The sequence below is a fragment of the Halyomorpha halys genome, unplaced genomic scaffold (genome assembly GCF_000696795.3).
Source record: "Halyomorpha halys isolate HHAL.00 unplaced genomic scaffold, Hhal_1.1 Scaffold126.1, whole genome shotgun sequence".
Lineage (NCBI taxonomy): Eukaryota > Metazoa > Arthropoda > Insecta > Hemiptera > Pentatomidae > Halyomorpha > Halyomorpha halys.
Genome location: NW_027112074.1, coordinates 2,118,063 through 2,130,675, shown reverse-complemented (window position 1 = coordinate 2,130,675; position 12,613 = coordinate 2,118,063). Strand labels below are relative to the sequence as shown.

The window sequence follows — 12,613 nt, the reverse complement described above, 5'->3', positions numbered from 1 at the left end:
AAACTCTGGACTTTCTAGTGGAATAGAGTAATTTTTTCTACGGATTCTGCAAGTAAATCAGATTTCAACGAATTCATATCGGGGACGTTTTCGTTCCTACGCATCTGATGGCGTAAACTGTGCGAAAAATCGAGGAAAAAAAAATTGTTTAAGAATGCAAGGGGATGGGTCAATCAGCTCACTATTTTCATCTTCTTTTCTTTTTTATCCCTTTTTTTTAACCCCTTTTTTTTAATGTTTCTTATTTGGGAAATTTATTATGTTGTATTTATTTTATTATGTATACAAACAATATACAATTTTGTAGTGCTAAAATTTGTAATATAAAGTGTCTTATGTACCTATAAGAGGGGAGCGGAGTACCTCAGTGCTTGGGCACTGTGCTAATAACTCCGAGGATCCCAAATCGAATCGAGATGTGGCAGATTTATTCTGTTTCAGTAGCCTAAGTCAATCCTGTAGGTTTGGAAGCCCTCCGGGGTCCAATCAGGCTCGTCTATCCTTAATTAGGGAAAAAATCTGGCGGTCGAGCGTGACTGACCGAATCTCTTTCTTACACAACCGTTGATCAAGTAACCGTACTTCCTTACAAAGTACTGAACCCTTAACCTTTCATGGGTTTTTTCAGATTTATATATATTTAGACATACTTAAATATTTTCAATTTTCGCCATCTCTTTGCAAAGCCATTTATGTGTAGTTGTGACATTGACATATGTGTCATTGGCAGGATATATACAAGTTAAAAAATATTTTATTTCAATAAAATTCTCCCAGTGAAAATCCGCAGTTGATAGTATCAAGTAAGCCGAAGATATAAAATCAATCAAATAGGATTTGGTACCAAATATTGAGGATTATTTAATGAATAATTAAATAAATTTGTTCATATTTATATAAATATTTAGTTACACTTTTTTATCTACGTATAAAGCCATTTATTGTGGGGTTTAAATTTAAAACTGTTTCATCCACTTTATCCTAGCGATTAAAAGCAAGTATCGTAAATTGAAAACATAGTTTTTAATAATTGATATATACATAGATTCGATTTTAAAATACTACAGAAGCAAAACTGCTAACTCCTGCACCGAACGAATAGGTAAAGAATAGTAGTATAAATTCAAAATAAATAATTTTAGACAGGTAAATTGGTATAAATAAACTTAAATTATCACTTAATTTAAAAGTTTCATCTTATCTCTTTCGTATGATACTTATTACCTCGGAAATAAGTGTAGGTGCATTAAAGACCTTGTAAGCCCACACAATGTACATATAAAGCACTCCCAGACTTGTAACGAATATTCTCTCAGTTATAAACCACACAATAATATTTAAATTAACAATTTGTAAATCAAACAGAATGCTTTATCAATAAATCAAAATGAAGCTCTTCTGTCAAGAAGATTTTCAATTGGTAATTGAGTGACACTTTTTACCACAAGTTCAAAAATGTGTGGAGTTGACGTGGAATGATCAGTACATATATATGGTCATAGTTTTTATCTAAAGTTTAACTATTGATATACCTATATACTATATATGCTCTAGGAATTTCAAAAATATCCATTATTCATGGTTTTATTCACCTAAGAAACTCAATCTGAACTTTGAACCGAATATTAAATTAAATTTTTATATGGGGTCTTAAACTTGAGTTTTCGGAATGGGATAAATGCCTGTATTGTACTTATTTTTGGGCCATCTGAAAAAAAATTGAACTTAGATTTATACCTAGGATCTTCATGCATCATATGTTTTAAAGAAATATTTATATAGGAGTACACTCTTGTTCGGAAATTTATCAACCAAGTATTCATGTTGTAAATTATGTCATAGTGGGGAGGGAGGGGGGTTTGATTTTGCAAAGTAATTGCGAATTTAGTGTTTTATCGAATCAGTCAAGTATTATAAAATTATTAGTTGACAGTATGTAATTATTGAAGGAGGTCCTGGTGGGGGTCAAAAAGGGTTTAATATATTAAAAAACTTTTTATTATACATATGAAAGGCTTCATAAAACAATATACAAACATTTTTAAGTATGGTAGGATACCTTATGAAGTGTAACATATGAAATATATATTATTATTTTTTTTATAAGGTTTATATATCGTTCTATACCACTTTTTCTAATAGATGTACATTCTTATAGACCTAACATACTAAACAATGTTAGCATCCTGTTTTATGTAACCCTGCAAAGTAAGGCGAACCGTTAGTGTAAAATAAATAGTTTTGGCACTATTCTAAGAAACTAATAAATAATTTAAGAAGATTTAAATTTTAGCACTACACAATTGGAGATTATAACTCCTTTAAGAGAGTGGAATAGGAAAATATCGCTGCTTTGCTTACATAGGGCCACATCTGACAACAATAAGTTTTGATTTTATTTTTAAATTTGTTTAAAGGATACACAGGAGTTTCTTTCTCTACGAGGTCCCACTACAGTAGAGTAGTCAAAAAGTAACCAGAGACCACGGTACAGTCTGTAGAATACGTCAAATACAATTTTTGTTTTGTCAGACTATTCAAGTAAAGCCACGATATGTATATCATTACTTAGTAATTTTTTAAAAACAGACTTAAAAAGATAACAACAACACAGCTGACATAGGATAAGTATGATATGAGCTAGACAAAGAGCGCTCCATGCGGACGTATCGATCACTACATCCCACCTGGCGGGACCCCAACCCGCACACTGGCATAAAGAACATAACATTTTGCCCTAGCTTAGAACACAGATATTAATAAAGAGAGGACATTTTGGATAACATTAATGAATGGTATTTAAAGGCCCTCACCTGACATTTGACTAGCCTTTGAGCCTGACGACTACAATGTCCCCACAGTCCCCGCCGGGCCGCTTTGCTATCGACCGCCCCCCACCACTCCGGGCCCTCCAGAGCCACCTCCTTCGATCGATATCCTCTCCAGGATTCCAGGTTGCGGTCTATCCATCTTTTGGCAATGTCCCAATTGCACCTTCTGATGATGTCTTGACAAAGCAAATATAACTGATGATAAGACTAAAATATGAAATCAATCAATGTAGTTAGTATCCAGCATACAGTATTGTTGTTAATTCAATATATAAAAATCAATATTTGTTCACACTTTATGCACTGCAGCGCGGTTCATCCGATAGTGACTGGGCGTTTTTTCCCTGGAAGATTATTGGCAGGCCCGATTTTTTCGGTTAAAAAAAGTTATTAAGCATTTTTGGCGCTTAGCTCAAAAAATATTACATGCCAATCGATTCTGAATAATACGAAAAAAATAGTATTTATTCAATTCAATTTGTTTTTATTCAATAATAACTTTTAAAAAATAATGAGGATCTCTTTAAAGTAGGTCAAACAAATTTTACTCTTAAAAAACTTTTACCAAACTTTGATAGGTGAGTTAGTCTGAATTGTCTCAATACAGTTCTAATATTGAAGCACAATGAGGTTTATTATATAAAAACTATTCATATTTTACATAGTATATTTATTACAATATTATGGATAATCAAATTGTGTAAAAGAATAAGAAAACATCACCTAAATCAGACCAGTATTAACAATTATACAGCAAAGTTAGCTGTTACCATTTATATTAACTACGAGTATTGTTCCCGTCTAATCAGTTTATCTATATATTAATTGATATCAAGGTTTCAATAGTATTCAATTAATGTATATACATCCTCAAATATAGCAATAGGCAAGCATTCCCGGGTCTTTTAGAATTTAATATAAAAGTTTTCAAGTACTCCATTTTATCAAATACTAAACCTGAAAAATGTTAAGTCTAGAAAACGAAGTAGAGAGAAATTTTTTTTTAAAAACCGCTCTATAGTGGTCAATCAATTTTACGGACAAATTTATTAAAAATACGGTGTAGAAAGTACAAATTTAATACGTTAGAACCCCTCTACAACGGTAACTCAACAATACGGACGTGCACACCAATTTAATTCCACATCAACACTTGTCATTACGCTATAATGGACAATAGTATAAAATTCACAATTCTTGCTAAATTTTTGGATCGTTTCTTTTGTGAAAAATTAAATACCTAATACTATTTTTTATCGTTTGTATTATTGGAACAATTTTTTTAATTTTATTATTGCTATTTACAACTGCACATTATAATACATCTAGTAAATTTAATCTCAGTTCAATTGTAGTGTTACAGGCGTGCAGAGAAACTACCCATTGGTAACACTCTAATGACGTTTTACATTAGCAGGTCTCGTGGCCATCTTCTTTTCAGGCGCCTAGGAGGATTGTCAGGAATGGAAGAGGAAGCAAGGTTAGAAACTAGTGGGTTTGGGTGGTTAGGGAGGTTGTAATGGGAGGAGTGATATGTGGTTCGGGTTAGATCAGTTACATATGGAACATTAAGATCTTTATGTATGATTTTATTTGTGACAAAGTAAGGAGCATTGAGGATTTTACGAAGGATTTTGAATTGTAATGATAGGATATGAGAGGAATTCGAAGGTTTAGTGGACCCCAAAGCTCAACTCCGTATGTCCAGTTAGGCCTTATTACAGTCATGTTGATCAGTCTTTTGTAATGAATTAAAAGTTTAGACCGTTTGTCTAGTAAGTGCTGAAATAGTCGAAATCGACGTTCATTTTCCTGTCTTTTCAGTCTTGTGTGAGGATTCCAGGTTAGTCGTTTGCCCAGATGTAGTCCAGGGTAGCGGATATGTTCGACACTGGAGCAAAATTATTAAAGGAAACTGTAGTGAAATCGGTAGGTTTACGACGAAGGGTAAAGGTGATTTGATGGGATTTATTTTAATCCTCCAATTACGACACCATTCTTCGAGGATTTTAATATGGGATTGGAGGGTTTGGGATGCAATTAAAGGGTAATTATTAACAACACATACATGTGTCATCGGCATACGTGGTGATGATAGTGTTAGGATTAATTGGTTTGTCAGCTGTATATATGTTTGTATCCTAAATTTCGCTTTTACATTTTTTTCACTTTTTAGAATTCGATAATACCCGAAATGGGAAAAGAAATGTTTTAATATTTCTAAGGTTGTTGTGACAGTAGTCTTACTTTTTGGCCATTGCCGGAAGAACCATATAAACATGGAAACATAGTGAAAGTTTTTTTTTACTTAACATATAAATGGAAATATTTTTCATCATGAGTAATAAAGATATTGGCATTTTGATAGGAGCAAGGATTAATTTCAACCTAAAGTAGAGCATCACCTGTTTTTTTAATATTATATTTATTATTGTTAAACTATTTGTTAAATTAACAAACCGTTTTTTAAAAACAAAATAAATATTGACCGATGTCAACAGAATTAAGAATAATCTTTTAAGAAGTTTTAACAAAGAATATTTGAGAAGTTTTTTTTTATCAAAAGTTAATAAATTCACTTTTCAAAAATTTAAGTTTTTTTTTTGTTTTTTTTAAATGCGTATTTCACAGCTAAAACTAGTTCAGTTCAGCTCAAAATTTAAATGTCAATAAATCAAATAAACGTTAAAGATCAACATTTTCAATAAAACATTAACTTATCTATAACAGATTCTTCGATATTACCATTTGTATCACCTACAGCACTGGTGGTCGGTAGGACTCTTAATACTTCTTTCAGGCACTGTGTCATTAACAAATATAATTCGGGTGGAATGGGAATTGTTTGGTCGGCTGTGAGATTTACAAATAAATCCAGATATAGCTTTAGAAACAATTCTCATTGAAGAGTTTACAGAGAGTGTGGCCAACGCACTTGAACTCAACACAGCTTCAGTGACCGCTTTTTGAACAGGTGGCGTCACTGTGTGGACCAGAATAAACTTATCACATCATCAACACAACTCACTGGACAGCGCGTTGATACTGAATACAAGGCGGGCCCTCGTTATTAAACCCACTCTATATTTAACCCACTCTATATTAAACAATGTCATAAATCAAAATGTTCCAGTCCTCTGGCAGGGAAGGCGGGGAGGGCTAATTGGAACATTACCTTAATACCACTCAATGTATGTAATTTTTTCTAAATAAGATGAAAAAGTCCTTCTATGAGGTTGAGAGGGTATCCGCGATGGTGGAGTAAACCAACGGATCTCCACCTCCATCCTCTTCCTAGGAGGCACAGAGAGGCACCTTACCTTTTCCAGTCATGTCCGGGAGAGGCCCTAGCTGGCCTACTAGAAGATCTACAGGCTGTACCACCTACTAAAGTCACCGCAGCTCTCCCATTGGCTGAAGCTGCAAATATACATGGTCATCATCTACCCTACCCTGCTCTATGGTGCTTATCAATATAAAGTGACACGAGGGAAATTGCAGAGCTAATAAAAATACAATAGTGCTCCGAGCTGATGACGTCATTTTAACGTACTTTTTAAGAACAAAAGGCTTTGTTTCATAGCAATTCTTTTGTTCTTGTGCCTTTTGTTTATACTCAGTTTAGTGTTATTTATTGTTAATTAGTGCAATTGAGGATATAATGGACATTAGGAGCTTACAAGGTAACATTTAATATTACTATTATCCAGTGCTCAGTGTTCGTGAAATGACGTTCTTGCCTTCGCGTACCTAATAAAGTGCGCAGTGTAACAATTCACAATTTTTATTAACATTTTTATAAACTAGTGGGATATGGCCGCAGCGTTGCAATAGACACAAGCCGCGAACCTCCCAATTGACAATGATCAAGAATCGGATAATGATACTGGATTTATTTCAAAGAATAAGATTGAAGATATTTTCAAAAACCTTGACATCTCCATGCCCCTAGAAGATATCAAAACCGCCTTGGAAAAATGGATGGGACAAAAACCTCCCTCTCCCAAATAGTTATCACGGTGCCAGTGCAGGCCACCTTAAAAGACGTCCAAAAAGTGAGGTACACCGATCAGTGTCTGTTCACAGCACAAACCAACTCTCCACAAAAAGAAAATGTCCCGCCCCAATGTTATCGATGCAGTTTGGGCATACGAAAAACTACTTAGGGTACGCAGAGGCGTGTGTGCGCTGTGGTGGGGAGCACAGCATCGGTGCCTGCCCTAGGGTGAGGGACCTGAGTGATCCAACTGTGGGGAGGGGCAAGTGGCGTCCTACCGTGGGTGCAAGACGAGGCAGAAAATGGTAGAGCTCGCCAAGAAGATGAAGGAGCAGAGGACAGCAGCCAATGCAAGGTCGCCAGCAGCAGTTCGCGCCAGGCCCCCCACCACCACAACCAGTACACCTAGGACCAATAGGATGGCATGTGCAGCCACGGCATACTCGTCATTTCTACAACCATCCTCAGCAGCCCCTGCGCCAGAGCCCATACCAGATTCTCCAGCGCCTCCCGAACCCGAAACAATAAGAGCCTAGCAACCCCTACCACCACCACCAAGCTTATTCGATCCTTGGTGGAGGTGGAGGCGCTCCTAGCGCTCACCGAACTAACAGTAGCCGTATTAACCGACACTAGGATATAGGGGCGACCATTATATATCAGGGGGTATAATGTAGCCACTGATGACCTTCACGATCCACACGGTGGTGTTCTCATAGCTGTTCGCCATGGAACCCGCTGGAAGAAGATGCCACCTCTGAACATCCAAGAGGCCCGGATAAGTCATCTCACCGTCCAAGTGCAGATGCACCAACCCACCTACATCACGGGAGTTTACCGGCGTCCTAGAGGGTCGGTACCATAACTACGGCAGCTCTTAGATACCTGTGGGGCGAAGACGAACCACTGGCTGGTGGGAGACTTCATCGCCAAACACAGTCCATGGCATAAAACCTCAGCGAACCTGGCGAGAAGACAAATGGTGAAAACTGCCTTCACATTAGTTCACCCGGACACTCACACTTTCCGCCATTTTGAGACAGGCTTCTCATCGACAATAGACCTCCTTTTGACTAGGCAGCCACACCGTATCACAGGTTGCTCCGTTGCTGATTTCACCTCGTCGGATCATCGCCCGGTGACCTATGAAGTGCACGGGAGCAACTCTAAGCCGACGTATGAAAATCTACTATCAGGAGGCCAACTGGAGCCGATTTAAAGAGTAGGTTTGCCATAGGCTGGAAACTGTACCATCACTGCGCTCTGTGGAGGAAGTTGACAACTATATAGATCACTTCACATCAGCAGTCATGGAGTCTGCGCGCTCGACAGTAGGCGGAACCTGAAAACTGGCGTTACTGCTCCTGAGATCCAGCAGTCAAGAAGGGCCTCAACTCGATCACCACCCAGATCAAGAATCTCCTGCGCCAGTGGATAAACGCGATATGGCATGATCGCCTGAGGGCTACACATGGCGACTATCGGAAATTTTGGAAGCTCACCAAGGCAGCAACCAAGAAGACCTGGGCCGTTCGCCTGAATGACAGGGACCAGCTCATAACCCCTGCTGAGCAAGCTGAGTCATTGGCTGGGCACTATCAGTGGAATATTGAAGGCCATCCCAAGGCATTACCATGGAAACTAGGCCCCTGGTCATGATGGAGTACAGACCGTCCTGCTGAAACAAATACCAAGGAAGGGTATCACACAACTCACCATCCTGTACAATTCGTGATTGAGGTTATGAGATACTTCCCCGATAAATGGAAACATGCCATCTTGTTTCCACTCCTCAAGCCGAAGAATTCAGGGTACGATGCCAATCATTACAGGTCCATAAGTCTGCTGCCACATCACACTAAGGTATACGAAAAGATCATCCTGAATTACCCTCGGGAATTCTATGATGAACCCTCTGTTATCCCTTACAAGCAGACCGGTTTTCAGCCCACATGAGTACAGAGCACAATCTGATGAAGCTCCAGAATGAGGTAAACTCTAAGGAGGCCGAAACTGATCATTGGCAAATTGTAATATGCATCCCGTACATATTCAGAATTTTGTATTTGCTGATGATAATCTCATAACTATAAAAAGTAGAGAAGTATTGCAAGAAGCGCTATGACCATGGGAGGAAGCTGAAAATGAATGACTACCGACCCAACCAAATATAAGTACATGTTGTGTTCTGTTGTGTTTAAAAGTGGTTCAAGGTAACAAGCATAGGTATATAGCAATGTATAGAAACCAAAATTACTAATAATGGCAGATTGGATTCTGAGATAAACCAGTGCATTAGGAGAGCAACAACTCCATAATTTCATAAATGGAAAAAGAGAAGTAGAGATAAAAACAAAGATGATAGAAACAAAGCTGGGCCAAGTAATTGTAAATTTGAAAACTGTATGTATGCCAAAGATATTAAAAAAATTCTCACAAAAGGAAAGGAAAGAATAAGAAAAAAGAAAGGGTAAGAATCGCTAAGGAAAAATATTTATAAAAGAGAATTAATGTGGCTCGACGGATGACCGAGAAATAAGTGGGAGAACATCATATTGGATCAGAAAAACAACAGAGGAGTACGCCTAGCTAGATAATATTTCAAATCTCATGTAAATGAGTCCTACTGCTGCGGCTACCAAAACCAACAACCAATGGACATTGATGATCAGGCTGTTAAACACCCTTTCAAAACAAACAAACAACAGAGGAGTCACTCAAGATGAAGTCAAGAAGTTGGCCACAGAGAAGTGTTTCAGAAATGGATAGCAGCTACCCCAACACCATATACCTTATATATATATATATATATATGGGTAGGTTAAAGAAGAAATTGATAATCTATACAGAAAATTGTTTATTTTCTTAAGCAGAAAATCTGAAATAATTTAATGCTACTGTTATTTTACTCACCCAGTTTACTTTAAATAATGCAATCACCAGGCAATAGCAATGTAAAATATGTATCGATTTGTAGCTTGAATTGGTTGGAATAAATTAGGATTCAATTATGAAAAGAAAAAAAAGTTGTAACTACATAGTTATCTTTATTAACATTAAAAAGATAAAGCTTAGTTTTAGAAAACATTAGGTGCTAGATTGTGAACAATGTGACTGGTAAGAATTACAGTTATTTTCTTTGTGATCCAGTGGTTTCTGCAAGAAGTTGTTACTAAAATATGAATTATTGCATAAAAGTCAAGCGATTGCTGAACTTCGTGTATTACATAATTTTTTATAGTGACTGGTACAAACTGACAACAAATTTAAAAATAATAGCTGTAAATTTATTGATGAATTTGAATATTTGAACTGATTTTGAAATATAATTCACATATATTTATGATGCTCACAATACTCAACAACTACCTAAGCATCCTCAACAATCTTGAGATCTAGCCTAAATCACTATACTTTACGAAAATAATTGAACAATAATGCATTAGGCAATCTTGAATAAAATAAATCAAAAAATTGAAACATTAAGAATTTCAATCAGCAATAACAATTTTAAAATTATATTTTGTTTGTAAATAGTAATTCTTAATTGACATCAATTATCAATATATAGATGTATTATAGTTATCTTTCCTATGTAAAATGAACAAATATATATACATACAGTAGAAAACCGTTTATCCGTCCTGTAGGAGCCAAAGACATAGCTTGTTAAGCAGAAATATGTAAAAGAAAAACCAATATTAATTTAGGTAAACATATATTAGGTAAAACTCAAAATGCAATACCAAACTTGATAAATGAGTAATTTTTATATGAATATATGATGAAGTTAAATTTTCAGCAATGTCCATTTTGAAAGGTTTTTAGTTTTTTTTATGTAGTATATATTATATAGTACTCTCAATGAAAGATTTTATGAGCAAATAGAAAAAAATATTCTCAGAAGTCAGCAACTATTGTTGTGTTATACTGGGTCATGTGTCCATCCTCCTATCAGATAAGATTAGTTTCTTTGTAAAATTAATTTTTCTTAGAACCTGGAACTTGCTTCAAGCCACTAATTTATCAGTCAAAAAAAAAAAAAAACTGTCTTCAGTTAGAGAATCTAATTTATTGGCATAGACAATCTAAAAGTTTTGAAAGACAGTTATTTAGTTTTGGTTCACCGAAACTTAGTGTTTTCTAAGCGTTTTATTTATTTATTTCATTTTTACTGCTGATTAAGCAGTGGTCAGTTAAACAGGGTTCTACTGTGACTCTAAAACTTCAAAAAAAATAATAATAAATAAATTATAATTAATTATATCTGACTTAAGCCATTGTTAATGTCACAGCCTACGAGCCAACTGGTTAATATTTAATCAATTATCAAATAATTAATCAAATTATAACCTTATTCACAACAAATTTCAATCTGGAATGATTAACTCAGTCTTTAATAAAAAAGTAACTCTAGGAAAACATCATAAGCATACTAAGGAGATTGATATAATACATGTTAAATATGGTAATAATGAACAATTTGAGACCAGTAAAAAATATTATTACAGACCTTAAAAATAAAGAATCAGTGATAAGTTACATAAAATGTTCTAAATAAAAACAGAGAAAACTAATTTTATCATTAAAAATATTAAACTGAATTTATAACATTTTCTAAACCTTAAGGAACCACTAGAGAGTCAGTCGGAATGACAGTAAAACCAAATATAGATGTTCAGATTGGCCATGTAGAGGACTTTGTGATTCAAATCATTCAGCTTTTGAATGACAGTCATTCCGATTGGCTGAACAGAAGTACCTTAAGAAAATTATGAGATTCAAAGAGAATCCATAATAAAAGAATGACAACCATAAAAATTGTAGGTCAAATAATATAAGAATACAATAATACAAAATACACATCATGAAAAAGTTTTCAAATTTAGAGAAAGTATGAAATAAAGTTCAAACTAAATTATAAAAACATTCTTGATTTATCAAATGTTACAATAAAATAATGCAAAATGTTACGATAAAATGCAGTAATAATTTATATAAGAAAATAATTTAAATTAGAAAGTGAATAAATGGCCCAACAGTAACATATTACTGTTTGGCATTACTCTTAAAACAATAGATAGGTGCTAGTTTATCATAAATCCTTTAAAATATAACAATAATTACCTCAAAAATAAAAACGAATATAATTTTAATAGTTCAACTATACAATGATTTTAAATAACAATTAGGATAAAAGTCAATATTTAATGTTTTAAATTTTATTTTACTAAAGCACTTTTCACATGGACTACAGATTTGTGCTCTTTTTTAAAACAGTAAAATTAAACTATAAATATTAATATAACTACTTAAATATAGACCATTCAGTTTAATTAACCAGTCTTCATAATAACAATGGAGTTTTAATATATAAATAATAACATACACAACATTGTATGGGCGGATCCAGGTGGGGGTTCTCTTGAAAACATTTATCTATTACATACACAATAGGCACTTTCTTATAACCTCCTTTATTGAAGGATGTTTTTTTAAATTTCCATATTTAAGTTATTTTTAAAATATATTCATTCAGATAAACATATTCATCAAAATTTTATATCCGAAGAGCATTGGGAATCTAGAGAAGCCCAATGCATAAAATCCATCATGTGAAACATATAAGCTACAAATAATCTTAAAGAGTATTCCTATCAAACCTACCACAGAAACGTATTATTCTGGCTGCCCTAAAACTTTTACTCATTAGTTAATTCATTTAATTAAGTAAAAAATTAGATCTTTTTTCTCATTTTTTGTCAATAACTCGTAACAGTGTGTC

General features: G+C 34.6%; 1 protein-coding gene across 3 annotated transcripts in view; it reads right to left on the bottom strand.

The window, feature by feature from the left end:
• Positions 1 to 2,892, bottom strand: part of Sep4 (septin 4) — a 98,313-nt gene extending 95,421 nt beyond the window's left edge. The window contains exon 1 of one of the 3 annotated variants that reach the window (XM_067050032.1): positions 2,814 to 2,892. Coding sequence is in view for 2 of the 3 variants with exons in the window: in XM_014416495.2 (XP_014271981.1) it covers positions 2,814 to 2,820 (7 nt within the window). In the remaining variant the exon portion in view is untranslated. The remainder of the gene's footprint in view (positions 1 to 2,813) is intronic. The other 2 variants (XM_014416495.2, XM_014416494.3) reach the window with 2 other exon arrangements.
• Between the last annotated feature and the right edge of the window lie 9,721 nt (positions 2,893 to 12,613).